Source organism: Oryctolagus cuniculus, chromosome 6 (genome assembly GCF_051225735.1).
Source record: "Oryctolagus cuniculus isolate XC-2025 breed Fujian yellow rabbit chromosome 6, ASM5122573v1, whole genome shotgun sequence".
Lineage (NCBI taxonomy): Eukaryota > Metazoa > Chordata > Mammalia > Lagomorpha > Leporidae > Oryctolagus > Oryctolagus cuniculus.
In genome coordinates, this window is record NC_142872.1 from 117,312,097 (window position 1) to 117,330,503 (window position 18,407).

The 18,407-nt window shown below is 38.4% G+C and overlaps 1 protein-coding gene across 1 annotated transcript in view; it reads left to right on the top strand.

The window, feature by feature from the left end:
* The window catches only part of SLC26A7 (solute carrier family 26 member 7), a 141,322-nt gene that overhangs the window by 54,393 nt on the left and 68,522 nt on the right, over positions 1–18,407 (top strand). The window contains 1 exon segment of the mRNA NM_001195763.2: positions 8,276–8,440. Within this exon segment, the coding sequence (NP_001182692.2) occupies positions 8,276–8,440 (165 nt within the window).

Below are 18,407 nucleotides of genomic sequence, written 5' to 3' on the forward strand. Positions count from 1 at the left end.
TTGCCTTGGTGTAGTTATTTGTATTATGCACATGCTGTACCTCTGAAATGCAACTGCTTGGCATTCCTCTTAGGGTCTTTTTTCTGCATACCCATGTCTACAAGACTCAGGACCTCCTCATGCTTAGCCTACATGTTGCTGAAAACTGTTTATTCAATTGTAATTCTGTGTTTGAGGTAGAGAAGGTTTTCTTTTCTTTATTCCTTTTTTTGACAATAACTTTTATTTTGGGATAATTTAAATTTGTAGAGAAGTTACAATGATAGCACATAGAGTTGTCACATACCCCAGATAGTTTCCTCAATTATATCTTCCATTAATATGGTATATTTGTCACAACTAATAAACCAGTAATAGTTAGTTAATTGAAATCTAAATGTTATATTCAAATTTCCTTAGTTTTTTCCTAATCTGTTTTCTCTTCCAGGATCATATCCAGGAGGCTTCATTACATTTTTAGTTGTTCTGTCTTCCCTTTTGTCATCTTTTCTTGTTTTTTAAGATCATGACAGTTTTGACTTTGTTTAGTACTAATTATTTATATATTTTAGTATCAAGTCCTTTATCAGATGTTTGGTTTGCAAATCTTTTCCTCATTCTGTGGATTGTCCTTTTATTCTGTTACTAATGTCTTGTTATGCACAAATTTTTAAATTTTTCATGAAGCTCAGTTTGTCTATTTTTTCTTTTGTTGCTTGTGCTTGTGGAATCATATTTAAAGAAACTATTTTCAGATTTAATATTGTGAAGTTTTTCCCTCTTTTTCCTGTAAGAGTTTTATAGTTTTACATTTTATTTTTAGGAGTTTAGTCAATTTTGAGTGAATTTTTATATATGATATTAGGTAATGATCCACTGTCATTCTTTAGCACGTATTATGCCATATTTCCAGCACCAGATTTTGAAAGGAGAACCCTTTCCTCCACTGAATAGTTTTTCTTGTCAAAAGTTATCTCACCATAGATGAGAAGTCTTCAAAATGTTCATAAAAATGGATATTATGAAAAAAACTATGCATGAATTTAAAAAGTTTTATACCAAAGTATACCTATTTTTAAATTCTATTTTCATGAAGTTTTTGAAGCATCCTTACATGCAAGAGTTTATTTCCAGGCTATCTAATCTATTGGCTTAGTCATCTGTTTTTATGTCAGTATCACACAACTGTAACTTTGTAGTAAGTTTTGAAATTTGGAAGCATGATTCTTCTAGCTTTGTTCTTTTCCAAGATTTTTTTTTTTTGGCTGTAAATTGTTTGATTTTTCTCTCCTAAATAATGTTTTAAAGTTTGCATATGTTAAGACTGACTTTGTGTTGTAAAATATAGTGGTTTTGATAAATGCATAATGTCATATATACACCATTATAGTATTATTCAGATTAGTGTCGTCATCCTAAAAATTCCAGATATTTCACTTCCTATACATTCTTCCATTCTTAACTCCCTGGAAACTACTGATCTATTACAGTTTCTATAGCTTTGTCTTTTCTACAATCATACATTTTGCAGCCTTTTCAGACTTCTTTTACTTGCAATATGCATTTAAGATTCAGTTGTATCTTTGCAGAATTGATAGCTATCTTTTTTATCACTGAACAGTATGGAGAAGGATTTTATATTCTGAATTACACAACATGAAACTTCATATGTATCCATTTGATACATTTTTTTCTCAAGTCCTCTGGTCACATAAAGGCTTTATCTGCCATATCCCTATGCAGCACTCAACTCTTATCCTAATGTCATGAGCAATTTATCTCTCCCTAAACCTGTTTACACTGCTCAGTAACACAGGGCTTTTTAAAATTTTAGGTCTCACTTAAACAGCTTTTGAGACTTTATGTTGCAAAGTTATATCCTTATTTATGGGCCTAGTTAACATTCCTCAGTCCTAACATCACCTTTTCAGCTTTCTTTATACATTCTTTTAAGGTGTGAACTGTATCTCTCTCCCTGCATTCTACAACAATGCTGTGCCTGGCCTCTGGCAGCTATTTAATAAATATTCATTGAATAAACAAACAAGTTAGTTGGTATAATGTAAGAGCCAGATTGTAGAAAAATCAACATTACCTGAAATCCATGCTATATTTCATCCACTTCAGTAATATAGTTGTTTCCTGTGCACTCTTCTTTTTTTCCCCTGTAAGTATTTGAAGGCACTAGGCAAATATTACTTGAAATCTGAGATACATTCAATTCATATAGAACACATGGTGTTTATTTAAGCATTACCAAATAGCATCATGCCATTGAACCTTGATAATGTATGTCAGAGGTTTTCAGCATTAGCCCAGAACATCAACATTACTGCAAACAGCTGAAAGATATTGTTTGAAATTTATTTTCTCATAAAATGCTACATGGCCAAGTTTTGGGGACTGAGTTTCTAAATTAGACTGATTGTCATCCATATCATTAGTGAAAGGAGCTGATGTGACTGTCTATTAAGTCATTAGTTTAGAAAAATCCCCCACATTATTGCCAAGCAACACCCCAAATTAGTTGGAGATACTGCTGTAGAACCCACAAATTGGGTCTGCTTGCCAGACGTGCAGAATGATAATCACTGACATTGGGGTGGTGGAAGAAAGTAGATGTTTATGTCAAAGCACAGAGCAAGGAGCTGGACAGCTATTGTTTAATTCTTGGGCTACCTGAGGAGTTAGGGATGAATATACTTACTGAAATTGGGGCTGAGAGGTGTGTGATCAGCTCATGTCCAGTTTTCTGGTTGGTCAGTGTTGTTCATGATCTTCATTTGACTGGTTAGTGATGTCATGCTCTTTAAGGAATTTTTGATGGCTAGCTGGGCTCCATTTGGTCTGAGGGTTACTTGAAGGTGGCAGTTATAGTCTGCCTGGACCTGTAATCCCCCCAAGCAAATGACTCCTTGAGTCCAGTGATTAGAACCCTGTAAGACCAGCAGTATTACTCCAAGTCAGTGAATTCCTTTTGATGATGGACAGGCAAGGGCATCTTGGACTAAGGGAGACAGATTAGAGGCTGAGTCCTGCTTTTACATAATAGGGGTTCAGTTTCAACATGGATACAAAATTAAAGTACCAGATCTCCAAACAAAATATTCTAGAAAACCCCGATTTCACATACTTACTTTTGAAGATAAACACAGTTCAATCTGTTGGACCCAAATGTAAAGCCTGTATTGCTTTGAACTTGCTACCTTTGAACTATGCGTAACAGCCTCTCCATGCTGGCTCCGTAATTCAGTGTGCATGAGCTGTTGAAATTTAGGTGGTGGATAATGAGGATAATAAAGAATTTCTTAAATCTGTCTCCCTCCCACTGTCCCTTTGTCCTTCCTCTTATGGTACCCACCACTAGGGCTGGTGCTGTGGCACTGGCTAAAGCTGCCGCCTGTAGCTCCGGCATCCCATACGGGCGCTGGTTTGAGTCCTGGCTGCTCTTCTTCTGATCCAGCTCTCTGCTATGGCCTGGGAAAGCAGTAGAAGATGGCCCAAGTGCTTGGGCCCCTGCACCCATAAGGGACACCCAGAGGAAGCTCCTGGCTCCTGGCTTTGGATCGGCACAGCTCTGGCCGTTATGGCCAATTGGGGAATGAACCATCGGATGGAAGACCTCTTTCTCTCTCTCTGACACTTCTCTCTCTACATAGCTCTGACTTTCAAATAAGTAAATCTTAAAAAAAAGATGCCCACCATTTTCTTGGGTTATGCAGAAGGTTGTGATTCAATAGAATAATTTCTTCTCAGTTAAATCTCAAATGTTTGCAGTCATCCTTATGTGCCCAATGGTGTGTATCAAAATGAGGTCTTAAGGGACTTGTTGACCTTTCAGAGTCAAGAACTCTCCATTTTAGGGATTTTTCCCTTGCTGCGAGGATTTTTTAAGAGCATACAAATGTGCAAATAGAATATTACAAAAGTATTTTGAGTCTTCGAATGTTTTACAAGAGGATATTCCATCTTTTCTCAATTTTTTATAAGGTAAGTTTCCATATTTTCAACACTTTGAAATGATTGAAATCTTTTCATATCTTGTAGTTTTTTGGGAAGTCTTTTGTTTGTAACTCTTAGGTTGTGGAAATGACAAAGAAGCTGCTGCTAGAAGATACTGATTTAGCTGGAAGTGGTTGGTGACCACGTTTGGTTAGGTAACTTATTTCTTGGGCATGGCCACTCATTAACCTAAGTAGGTACTGGAATTTAGGAAACAAATGAAAAACAGAAGATAAATTTTTATTAGCTTATTTATTTATTGTACCCCCAAATTTTTATTATCAAATTAGTGAAAGCTAAGAATACTTAGCAAGGGTGGGAATCTGGTCTGGTAGTTGAGTTGCATATTGGAATGTTGGCCTCCCATGTTGCAGTGCCTGTGTTTGAGTCCCAGCTCCACTCCTGATTCAATCTTCCTGCAAATATATATCCTGGGAGGAAGCAGGTGACGGCTCAAATAATTGGGTCCTTGCCTCCCTGTCACTCACATAGGTGATCTGGATTGAATTCCCAGCTTCCAGCTTTGGCCTGGTCTAGCCTCAACCATTGTGGGCATGTGGGGACTGATCCAGTATGTGAGAACTTCTTTTCATCTATCTGTCTGACTCAGCACTATCTATGTCTCTCTGCCTCTCAGATAAAAGAAAGAAACACAGTTTTAAAAATATTACCTTGGTGGCCATCCCTGTGGCATGGCTGGTAAAGCTACCACTTGCAGTGACAGCATCCATATGGGTGCTGGTTTGAGTCCCAGCTGCTCCACCTCCAACCCAGCTCTCTGCTATGGCCTGGGAAAGCAGTAGGAGACGGCCCCAGTGCTTGGGCCCCTGCACCAGTGCTTCCAGGTCCCTGAGAGACCTGGAAGAAGTGCCTCGTTCTTGGCTTTGGATTGGCCCAGCCATTTGGAGAGTGAACCAGTGGATGGAATCTCTCTCTGTCTCTGCTTCTGCCTCTCTGTAAACTCTTCCTTTCAAATAAACAATAAATCTTTTAAAAAATTACTTGGTATACAGATAAGAACTTTCCAACATTTTATGCATCCGTAAAATTCCATATATGCCAACAGGCTTTACAATTTCAAATATTTGTATTACTTATCTGGGGCATTTGGCTGAAAGGAAAATCCAGCTGTCTGGTTTTCATCTTACCCCAATCGTGTGCTAGTTTCATCCTCATCACTGTAAGAGTTAATGTCCTAATTTGGGACTGATTTACAACAGAAAGATACTTGGGACTAACTAGTTCAATGCTTATGTTTTCTGATTGTGTTTTCAGGATGAAAAGCAGCAGACTGTGAAATAAGAGTTGTCAATAGATCACTGTGTGCCACTTGTATCCATTCTTGAGTATTCCCTCCAGAACATTTCTTTGACAAACTGAGGCAAAGTTACTGAAATAATGTTTATAGTAGAACTGCTGCTTTGGTTTCCTGTCTGACAGTAGATGGCTTGATTTTTACCTTGGCAACACATATTCTTTTCTTTATTACATATTGAATAAAAGGTCACTCTATGCAGAAAACAATTCAAAAATATTTCTTTCTGCACTGATAAATTCTTTCAAGTTTTCAAGAGTTAGAAACTGTGATGTGACCCTTTTTACAGTTTCAAAACGGGTGGCTGGTTTTCCATATTGGATAAATATGCATGATGCTTCATGATGTTCCTGCATATTTTACAGGTTTCCAAGCCCTGTCATGTATTATTCCCAATTTACAACTATATAAGTGACAAAGGCCGCACATCACTCTCATAATTTATAAATGATGAGACCTGGAGAATTGCAGTGGGTTTTATTTAATCGCAGAGCCAGGATGTGGTAGAACTCTAGGGTCAGCACATTGGCTTTCAATCTTTAGTCCAGGAAAATATAGTCTAACACAAGTTCAGAGCTTGATTATTTTGACCTAGGGGAATTGCAGTATAATTACAATATGGAAGTAATGTATTTTGTAATTTGTGCTCTGATGGTACCAGATAGCACTATTTACTTCTCATTTTCAAGACTGTGACCTCTTGGTAAAAGGAGATCTCATTGCTACTCTTCCTTCTGACTTCTTTAATAGTTAATCTCATTTTCTGACAATAATTTTATGATCACACCTAAATATTATAATTAATGCATTAAGAGGTTGTAGTGGCTTGACCTGTTTTGTTTAATTTTTCCAGTTAATGAATAGTCATGAAGATAATTTAAAAAACATTTTATTTAAAGTAAACCCATTTCGTGTATTTCATATATACAGATTTAGGAACATAATGAGACTTTCCACTCTATCATGAAGTTAATTTAATGTTCTTTTCAAAATAGGCGATTTTATCTTTTCAGTTTCTGTGACTGAATTCACACAGTTACAGTAAGTGAGAGTGGACTGTCTTCTGAAAGCCCTCTCTTTAACACTCATCACTGAAGTGTTGTGAGTTGCAGGGGGTTTATGATTCTTCCCATCACCTTTTGCCCAGGAGAGCTCAGTGCACAGCTTGTACTCAGAGTTTATGATTTTGTCTGACATAGTTTTGGGATGGAGGGTGAGGTGAGAAGTACTAAAGAAATATTTAAAGACAATGATTTTTATCCTGATTTCTAGGCTTCTTAAGACATACACCTTTACCTTATCTCCATCTTAGTTTTCCTCAAATACAAGGGTATTTCAAAATTTTTGTGGAAAAATGGAATTAAAATATAATACAAGGGTAGATATTTAACCTAATGCTTAAGGTGCCTAGATCTGATATTGGAGTTTCTGGTTTCAAGGTCTGGCTACACCCTCAATTACAGCTTCCCCTTAATGCATGTCTTGGGAAGTAGCATGTGAAGTATCTGGGTTTCAGCTATCCAGGTGGGAAACCTCTATTTAGTTTCTGACTTTTGGCTTCAGCCTCGCCAAGCCCCAGTTGTTGTGAGCATTTGGGGTGTGCAGTAAAGGATTGGAGTTCCTTCTCTGTCTCTATTTTTCTACCTCTCAAATAAATAAATAAATATTTTTAAAAGAGACCGCATCTGTTTTTTCAGGAACTTCTTGTCATACCCTTGAAGAAATAAGTCCTAATATCTTCATATTAAATATTAGCCTACTGGAGTTGTTTGATGAAGTATCTGGTCAAACAGCATGCTTACAGAAGCTGGAAGAAACTTAGAGAATATTTTTATTGTTTCTATGTTTTTGAGATTTTTTTAAAAAGATTTATTTATTTATTGGAAAGGCAGAGATACAGAGAGAGAAAGGGAGAGAGAGAGTGTGTGAGAGAGATCTTCCATCCACTGGTTCCCTCCCCAGATGGCTGGGCTTGGCCAGGCAAAAGCCAAAAGCCAAGTGCCAGGAGCCAGGAGCCAGGAGCTTCATCCGAGTCTCCCACGTGGGTTCAGGGGCCCAAGGACTTGGGCCATCTTCCACTGCTTCCCCATGTGCATCAACAGGGAGCTGGTTCTGATGTGGAGCAGCTGGACCTTGAACTGATGCCTAAATCAGATGGTGGCACTGCAGGCAGAGGCTTAACCTTCTGTTCCACAGCACTGGCCCCATTGCTTTTGAGATGTTAAGCCTACTATAAAGTAGTGAATCGTATCCTTTTGATTAAAAAATACATTTATAGGAATACAAATTTGCATTTTATTCTACGGATATCAAATTTAACTGATTTAAGTAATTTTCCCTTTTTATTTTTTTAAAGATTTATTTATTCACTTGAAAGTCAGAGTTACACAGAGAGAAGAGAAGCAGAGGAGAGAGAGGAAGAGAGAGACAGAGAGAGGTCTTCCATCTGATAGTTCACTCCCCGGTTGGCCACGACAGCTGGAGCTGTGCAGATCCAAAGCCAGGGGCCAGGAGATTCTTCCGGGTCTGCCATGTGGGTGCAGGGGCCCAAGCACTTGGGCTATCTTCTCCTGCTTTCCCAGGCCATAGCAGAGAGCTGGATCAGAAGAGGAGCAGCTGGATCTAGAACCAGGGCCCATATGGGATGTTGGTGCTTCAGGCCGGGACATTAACCCACCTCGCCACAGAGCCAGACCCAATTTTCCCATTTTATAATGTAGGGATAGGAAAAGAGGAAAAAGGAAAAGTCAATATTAAAAAAATATTGTGTTAATTTTAATTGAGATACTTAAATTATATTTGGACTTTCTTGGAAACTAATAATATTCTTAAGAGAACTCAAGGTATTGAGCATATAAATTTTACAAAATGTGTTCTCTGTGTATAAAATGAAGTTGAAATGTGTTGGATTTAATCTCTCTAGGAACCCTGGGAAATTTTATTTGGAGGTAGCAGCTGACCCTTTCTTTGTGCTCTTAGGTGGCCATGTTTGTGCTGCAACTGGGAAGTGCCACATTTCTGCTTACAGAACCTGTGATCAGCGCAATGACAACTGGGGCTGCCACTCATGTAGTGACTTCACAAGTCAAGTATCTCTTGGGAATGAAAATACCATATATATCTGGACCACTTGGATTCTTTTATGTGAGTTTTCTGTATGTCATTGTTTATATACTTTTGGGTGTGTATGTTTCACAAAATAGAATTGGGCTAATTACAATACTGAGATGTTTATATATTAAAGTGGCTTGAGTTTAAATGAAATTTTGCAAGATATATTAAATGTGATTTAAGTTTAATGAGTGATAACTACTAATTTTAGAAGCAATTTCTTACAATGTATAACTGAATATGATATAATTTGGGCCATGTTTAGAAAACATGGCATGAATGATTTTGAACCCAATATGTTGCCAACTTCTAATGGAAGTCATAGACTGCGAATATGGCCCTGTATGACAGTAGATCCTATCAATTTCCTCTATGTGGACCATGGTTTGGTTGTATCAGAACCTGTTCAAAATTAGGGCCTGGGGTCTCTGTTGCAGAGAGTCAGCCATTAAAAAACCACTCAATTGAGGAAAAAAAAAAAAAACTACTTGAAAGGGTGGGAGTTGTGGTACAATGAGTAATTCTAAGCTTTGAAAGCTGGCTTTCCCTATCCAAATGTCTAGTATTGAACCCCACCTCTGTTTTCCATCCACCTGTCTGCTAATGCACACCTGGGAAGCATCATATACGATCTCAAGTACTTGGGTCCCTGACACCTACATGAGAAACCTGGCTGGAGTTCCTGGTTCCTGACTTCAGCCTGTTCCACCTCCAGCTGTTCTGAGCTTTTGGGGAGTGAACCAGTGGATGGAAAATCTCTCTTTCTCTCATTCTCTCTCCCTCTCTGTCTCTTTTTGTCTCTCTTGCTGTTGCTCTGCCTTCCAAATAAATAAAAACAGATAAACATTATTTTTAAACTATCAAGAGATTGGTTTAAAACAAAACAACAGGAAAAGTACTCCTGAATGTAAGAGAGAAACATCTGGCCATTCCACCATATTTTATAACCACTTTGCAATATTCTAGGTTTCTTTTCCAAGTTGAGGTAAAATCTATGCTGCTCAGGAACTTATATCCTATAGGAACTTTATCAAAAAAGAATGTCTTATTAACAAACTTGATGAAAACCAAATTTTATTTTACTTAATTTTATGCATTGATGTATACTAAATAACATTAATGTTTTATAGTAAGAATATGTTGAGTATTAATGACTGAATGATAGCTTAATACATGGATGGGTGATAATTTACTAATATAACTCCAGGTATGAAGATGGTTTCTAGTGTTTTCCTATTATATGTGGGCCCATGAGTATCCTCTTTATTTGTATATTATTGTTGAGTCACTGATTATTTCATTAGAATAAATTCCTCATAATGGGATTACTGGATCAAAATGATATAATATTTTGCTAAATTTCAATCTGAAAAGTTTTACCCACTAATATTTTACTCTGATCTTATATTGTTACTATTTTTAAAAGTTGCCGGTTTGAAATGTGAAGAGATAATATTAATGTGTTTAAATGTGTGTTTTCCTGATTGGATGATAGTTAGCAAAAATAATAATTGCCAATATAGGGCTGGAAGCTTGTTCTGAATTTTTGTTTCTTAGGTAATATCCGGCTCAGTGATTCATTAATTGTAAGAAAGCTTAAAAACCAAACAAGAACACTGGAACTAGGCCTAGGAAGCAATATAATTCTAAGCTCCAGCTGAAACAAAAACAGACCAAAGTAGTTGTAAGCTGTCAGGTGACAAGTGAGAGTTAAAACTTTCTGTGACACCAGTCTAACAACAGAACCAAATCAGTGATAGCTTCTGTTTTGACTTCCGTCATGTGCAGCTTTGAGAAATGCCTGCAGGTTACAAGTTAGTCTCTTTAGCAACATCTGCATACACAGTCATCTTTCTTTTCATAAAATGGGTTAAACAAGCAGGGTGATCTGATGTGGGAGTGACAGAGATCTGTTAGCTTTCTCTGGTGGCAATCCTACATTAGCGTTTTGTGTGTGATTTTATTTTTCATTTTGTTTTGTTTTAGGTAAGATACAACCTATTTTATCTTGATCTTGTATGTCAAACACTGTGGGACTTTTGCAGCTCTTTTACAAGATTTCATATTGAAACAGAAACGGATTTAGAATTTAGATTTAAATTCAGGATCTTCAGTAGGGTACATTGCTATGCTTTGTGTTGATGAAAAAATGAAAAAAAAAAAAAGTGTCTCTTTTCATTGTCACAGACCTTACCCTGTTAGGCTGTCAGATATGAACAGTGCTTTGGTTCTTTGCCCAAATGTGTCAAAATGGATGCTGATTTGCAATATCAGCATTAGATTAAGATGCAAATCCTGCATCATGGATATGTTACACAGGACATTTGGAAAGCATGCTTTGGTGTAGGTCAGGTAAGATTTACAGAATGATAATGTAGATCTGCACTTGTTCCAAATAATGTAGATGGTACCCGAAGGAGCAGATCTGGGCTTAGCACAGAGCTACCTTGACTGTCAGATTAAAGAACCTAGAGGATGTTTTTACTCTTTGAATATGGTTCTGGGTTTTCACCACTGTTATTTTTGAAAGCTACTCAGACTGATGAAGGACAATAAATATGTTATTGATATTCCTTGGAACAGAAATTAATGTCTGGAAGATTGTCCAGTGAGCTAGTTGCAACTCCTGATAGTCTCAGATGGGACACCTATTTTTGTCCCCAGGTTGGCCGGTGTTCTTGTTTCAATGGAATTTCCTTAAGGAGCAACTTGAATGAATACAGGTAGTGATGTATTCTCAGTCCTGTCTCAGTGAGACATTTTTTTTTTTTTTTTTTGAGTGCAGGGGCTCAGGCCATAGTAGAGAGCTGAATTGGAAGTGGAGCCACTGTGACTTGAACCGGCACCCATATGGGATGCTGGCACTGCAGGTGGTGGCTTTACCTGCTAAGCCACAGTGTCGGCCCCAAGTGGGACTTTTCTAGGGGGACATTTGAATGAAGACAGGCAGTGGTATGTCATCAGTTGTGCCTTCTAGAAGAGATCTCCAGAAGGTCTGAGGGCATGGTGCAGTACCTTCCCCTTTTCTGCAACTTGCCCGAGCAGCACATGCCAGCTAAGCTTGGGTGGTTGGTCCACTCTTTCTCTTTTAGATGAAAGTCATAGGTGACTTCCCCAGCCCCCACTCTGTTGCTCTGTTGGGACCAGGGAACCTCGCCCAGGAGCGGAACCCCAATAAAAGCCTGTGAATTAATTGATTCGTCTGCCTGGGAAGATTTGTTGCACGCCAGACACCTTGCAGATGGTGCCAAAACTGGGGAGCTGAGGTTGTGAGCCTCCCCTTTCTGAGTTTGAGGCCCCCTCGTTCCTTGAACCTGTCTGGTGCCCCAGGCTGACTACAGACCATGCTCGACCAATTGTTTCCCGGCAATCAGTACTCAATGAAACAGCAATGGGTAATTGGTACTTGTTTTAGATGAATGCAATTTTAATTTTAATTGAGTTCAAGTAGAGATATATCATATCAGCATCTTAAGTCATTTAGGTATAACTGCTAATTTATTGTAAACTTTTGTATACTCAGCATGTTAAATTTGTGTTAAAAATGTTATAGAAATGTGCATTTGGTAAGGAAGGTTAAAAGGAAAGAGTTATTTTGAATAAAGAAAGGACAAGGTTTGTAAGATTGACTTCATCCTGATGGCTAGTTTACTCTAGAGTGGAATGGAAATGATGGAATGTTTCAAGTAAGTTGAAGAGGGTGTGTGGAAGTCACAGAAGGTTATAAAAGAAAGAAATCTTGGATCTTAATGAGAAAGCCACAGAGGCCTAAAGAGTAAAATGTTCTGTAAAATCCTACAGGTGCTTTCAAAAATGCTATGTGAAGTAAGCACGTGCCTCTTGTTGAGTTTATAATGTGTTTATAATTTTAAACGTGGCAGCTGAAAGTCTTTTGTCATCCACAGTTTTATAAATCAGAGTTGCTGCTCATAAAACTAAAGCATTGTTGGTTCTGTGCTTAGCTGTCCTCCTATAGGTTCTGATGGACTTTTTTCAGTCACATCTACTATATTCAGTACTTTGGGATGGCGCTGTAAACAGATGAAGCCAATAATGTATTATAGGTACCAACTGAAAGTATGTCTAGCTGAGGTTACTAAGAACAGAAAGTAATTCGAATCAATTGGTAAATTAAAAAAGTTAAAAAGTTTAAAAAGCTAGTATTGAAACTGCTATATTTGTTATCTAATGATTGAAACTGCTTTCTAGGTTTTCATTTGATATTGCTATTGTCAGTAAGTGATCTGGGACTGGCACCCCCTTGACTTGCATCCTCTGGTCTGCTTTAACAAAAACCAGGAGGAAGAGAAAGCCAGGCATCAGAAATGTGATGATAGGTGGCAGGCCTATTAATGGCAGTTCTGTACAGTGATCTGCCCTCAAGGAGACCCAACAGGCCAGTTCACTGCAGTGGCTTTCAGTGTTGCAAGCCTGTGCTTCAGAAGAAATCAGCTTGTGAAGAGCCCTGGCAGCTCTGCCAGCCAAGAGTTGGATCTCTGGAAATGGACCTGCCCTGGAGTCGAAGGACACCCAGGTCAGAGCCACAGATCTTATTGGCTCTAAGCTGAAAAGCCCTTCACTCAGCCCAGCTTCCAAGGTGACCGCCGCTGCTGAATGGAGACGGCCAAGTAGGGTCAGCAACATTACAGGCAGAACTGTAAATTTCCTGTTAGAGATGCTATCTGCCTTTACCTGGCCAGCTCTCCTCCCAGACCAGCTAGGTAATGGAAGTCAACAGGGTGCCTTTTCCAAGAAGGTTCACACTTCCCTTAAGATGGTACCCTATGTGAAGAGATAGATAAGTCTGGGCCTCTTAACTTACAAGGCCTAAAGCCCACCAGATTACTTTCAAGCCCCTTCTGTCAGGTTCTGTTTGCCTCTCAATCAGAACTTATTCGTGGCTTAGTTACTATCTTTCTTGGGTCCTCTAATAATGACTCTGTCCTTTGTTCTAGACCCTGTCTAGCCCACTTGGGTCTCATTCCTTTGTAATCATAGCCTCTACTCTAACATTATGGCTCTACTCCCAATATGTGTGTACTGATTGTCCTCTCCCACATTTAATGTTGTTTGATTATTCAGAATTTCTCTACAGACAAACCCCTCTACCTGCAAAACAGTGACCTTTCTCCTGGTCTCAGCTGGGATCAGATTTAAACCACATCCATCAAACCATCCTCCCAAGGGGCCAGAGACCCCCTCATTTCCTTTCCTCTATAAAATCCTCTCATTACCTGGTTAATGCCACTCTTAGGATCATTGGTTGCTATTCTCACCCTGACTTGTATACTACAGTGTCTGTTTAAGTGTTTACAGCAGGTGATAATGGAATGAACCAAGGCCTTCAGCAACCAGGCAGTCAACCAGATGCTTCTCCATCCATACATGCCTGTCCCTGCGGAGCCCCAAGATACCCGCAGTGGGCCCCTGTAGAGGATGTCCCCAGTCAGCAGGAAGTAGCCAGAGAGACTCATCGTTGCCCCCTTTCCTATCATCAAAAGGTCAGGATGGTAGCTTTGGGATCCACAAGGAGGGAAGGCCTACACTTCCGGGAATGGAGAGGCCTACTTCCGGGGAAGAAAGTCCTTGTCAAGGTCCCTGCGGGTGCCTAAAGGTCAACCAATGAGGAACAGACCTGCCTCAACCTTTAACCCCCATGCCCTGAAGCTATAAAAGGAGCTCTCCCAATCTCTGATGCGCGACTTCCCTGGCCCCTGCTCTGTTGCTCTGTTGGGACCGGGGAACCTCGCCTGGGAGCGGAACCCCAATAAAAGCCTGTGAATTAAAAAAAAAAAAAAGTCATGAGCTGATTTCCTCAGGAGGTGAGTTCTCCAGAAATCTCTTACCCTTCTGAGGATTTCCCTTCGCATTTTGAGTGCCCACCAAAAATTCTGGGGTCTGTAAATTCAGAGGGAGCCTCTAGAAAAACGGTCATGACCTGTTGAATCCTAAATGAGTGGTTATAATTAGCCCCAATTATCCTCTTATTCAACCTAACTCAATTCTTTCACACATAAACTATGTTTCCCTTTGCTCTTCCAGTTTTTTCTTTAAATTTAAATTTCTTTTCTTCTTTTTTTTTTTGCTTTCAAACTTTTATTTAATGAATATAAATTTCCAAAGTACAGCTTATGGATTACAATGGCTTCCCCCCCATAACCTCCCTCCCACCTGCAACCCTCCCATTTCCCACTCCCTCTCCCCTTCCATTCACATCAAGATTCATTTTCGTTTCTCTTTATATACAGAAGATCAGTTTAGCATACATTAAGTAAAGATTTCAACAGTTTGCTCCCACACAGAAACATAAAGTGAAAAATACTGTTTGAGTACTAGTTATAGCATTAAATCTCAATGTACAGCACACTAAGGACAAAGATCCTACATGAGGAGTAAGTGCACAGTGACTCCTGTTGTTGACTTAACAAATTGACACTCTTGTTTATGGCCTCAGTAATCACCCTAGGCTCTTGTCATGAGCTGCCAAGGCTATGGAAGCCCCCTGAGAGAACTGACTATGATCATATTTAGACAAGACCATGGTCAAAGTGGAAGTTCTCTCCTCCCTTCAGAGAAAGGTACCTCCTTCTTTGATGACCCATTCTTTCCACTGGGATCTCACTGGCAGAGATCTTTCATTTAGGTTTTTTTTTTTTTTTCCCCCAGAGTGTCTTGGCTTTCCATGCCTGAAATACTCTCATGGGCTTTTCAGCCAAATCCGCATGCCTTAAGGGCTGATTCTGAGGCCAGAGTGTTGTTTAGGACATCTGCCATTCTATGGGTCTGCTGTGTATCTCACTTCCCATGTTGGATCATTCTCTCCCTTTTTTATTCTATCAGCTAGTATTTGTAGACACTATTCTTGTTTATGTGATCCCTTTGGTTCTTAGTCCTATCATTATGATCAATTGTGAACAGAAATTGATCACTGGGACTAGTGAGATGGCATTGGTACATGCCACCTTGATGGGATTGAATTGGAATCCCCTGGTATGTTTCTAACTCTACCGTTTGAGGTAAGTCAGCTTGAGCATGTCCCGAATTGCACATCTCTTCCCTCTCTTATTCCCACTCTTACATTTAACAGCGATCACTTTTCAGTTAAGTTTCAGCACTTAAGAAGAATTGTGTATTGATTACAGTATTCAACCAAAAGTATTAGGTAGAACAAACAAAAAAAAATACTAAGAGGGATAACATATCAAGTTGCTCAATTTAAATTTCTGATGATTTCTTAGTGAGCTTTGATGAACACAGTAATAACTTCTCTGCTTGTATGTTGAGTAAAAATTAGTTTTAGTTTTTTTCTCTGGGTTATCTTTTAGCTGTGGTGGTGTTATTAGAGTCCATACAATCAGGTAGACAATTGTTGGTGATTCTTTCTTTCTTTCTTTCTTTTTTTTCATAGAAAGAGGCAATAGGGCAAAGAAGTTTAGAATCAGAGAAGCCCAGATTCCGATCATAACTCTAGCCATGACCTGAGCAAATGACCTCATATCTTTGACTTCCAGTTGCCTGTTCTATCAGTTGATAACTATACCTTTAGGGACTCATTTTCAAAATGAAATACCTGGACAATTGATATTAATGAAATGGATGCTCATGTCCTTCTACCAGTAATAAATATTTGGGTAAAACAAATCATAAATTTAAAAATTTTTTTTTTATTTTTGACAAGCAGAGTGGACAATGAGAGAGACAGAGAGAAAGGTCTTCTTTTACCGTTGGTTCACCCTCCAATGGCCGCTGCAGCCGGTGCGCTGCGGCCGGCATACTGCACTGATCCAAAGCCAGGAGCCAGGTGCTTCTCCTGGTCTCCCATGCAGGTGCAGGGCCCAAGGACTTGGGCCATCCTCCACTGCACTCCCGGGCCACAGCAGAGAGCTGGACTGGAAGAAGAGCAACCGGGACAGAATCCGGTGTGCCAGCACCGCAGGCGGAGGATTAGCCTATTGAGCCATGGCACCAGCCACAAATCATAAATTTTTAAAAAGTACCTTGAGTAATAGATACTACTAGTTTTCTTTTATAGAAGACCCTTAAACAAAAACCAAATAAAATGTTATGTCTGTTTTTGCAACTTATAAAAAGGTAACTTGAAAATTTTTAAAACTTTGAAAATTAAATATCTCTGCTACTAATAAGGACTTCTTATCATAATTGAAGAGGTGCTATTTTTAGTTTGTTTTTATTTATGTATATTTCCATAAATTCAACTGAAATCCCAGTATTAGTTATAATATCAATTAATAAATTATACAGTGCTATAAAATATTTACAATAATCTGAATCAGTATTATTACAAGAGTCACTTCTGTCTTGACATCCTATTTTATCAGTTAAAACCTTTTGTTTTGTCATCCTTCATGTTCAAATATTTGACCCACACAGATAGAAAGGGAAAATTTAATTCTCTAAAAGAAAAAATATTTTTTTAAATTGGGAAATGGTGAAGTATCTTTTAATACATAGGATATTTTCCTCAAAGACAATAAAAATCATAAAAATTCCTAATTCATATTAGCACATGTGGATTTCTTTGAGATTGCGTCAGTGTCTCAGCCTATGATAAATCTGGCAAAGCTAGTTTCACTGGCATGGTTTTGTGTAATTACTATTCTAAATCATTATGCTCAGTTCTGTACATTAAACCCAAGAGCAAAAGGCAAGATTGGTAATATATACCACTATGCTTCTTGGAAGTTTTTATTTTCTTCCTTACAAATGGAGAGTTTCAGAAATGGAGAATAATTTCATTCCTGCCCCCACTGATGATGTACTAGCAAAGCGCTTTTCTAGTTTAGACTGCAGGCAGGCACCAAGAATGTTAATAAAGTGGGATTGAAACGTCAGAAGGAAATCAGAGCCAGTGAAACATTTTCTTTTATAGAGAATGAGGTCACAATTAAATATGTACAAATGAGGTTTATATGTTGAGAACAAATCTACTTTGAAGACATAGGCCCTCTGGAATTTCTGAATCAAGAACATACTTTGGTCGTTCACAAAAGCCCATATTTTCTCAGAAGATTGTAACATTGCTATTGTGTGCTACAGTATACCCTGAAAAATGGACAGAATAAATTGCAGAGGAGAGAAAGTTCATCCGCAGTTAGGTTCAATCAATAATTCAGGGAATGGAGCATGTGTCAGATTTATTTAGATATGGAAATTGGCAACAAAGGTTACTTTAAAATTCTAAATCAGAGAGCAATACTTTTGTAACTCAACATCTTGGGTTAAGCTCTTTCCAACCCTCACAATCCTCTGAAAAATGCATCACCACAAATTCCAATGCTCAACTAGTTCAGATGAAACTTATTTTTTTTCTAAACAGGGGATGGCAGGGTGCCACCTGGACCTTGGCATAATTGGGCCAGTTGAGCTTCATGTACCCATAATAGTCTTTAGCCATTTAACATACCATGTTTCTCCTAGACCACATTTTGGTCTTAGACTTAATTTATCCTTTGAAACAATAGTGAATGGATTTATTCTGAGCATGAGCTGCAGTTATTGATCAGAAATTTGAATATAATATTTTAAGAGCCAATAGAATATAAAATCAATGCACAAAAATCAACAGCCTTTGTATACACAAGCAATGCCATGACTGAGAAAGAACTGCTAAGATCAATCCCATTCACAATAGCTACAAAAACAATCAAATACCTTGGAATAAACTTAACCAAGGACGTTAAAGATCTCTACGATGAAAATTACAAAACCTTAAAGAAAGAAATAGAAGAGGATACCAAAAAATGGAAAAATCTTCCATGCTCATGGATTGGAAGAATCAACATCATCAAAATGTCCATTCTCCCAAAAGCAATTTATAGATTCAATGCAATCCCAATCAAGATACCAAAGACATTCTTCACAGATCTAGAAAAAATGATGCTGAAATTCATATGGAGGCACAAGAGACCTCGAATAGCTAAAGCAATCTTGTACAACAAAAACAAAGCCGGAGGCATCACAATACCAGACTTCAGGACAT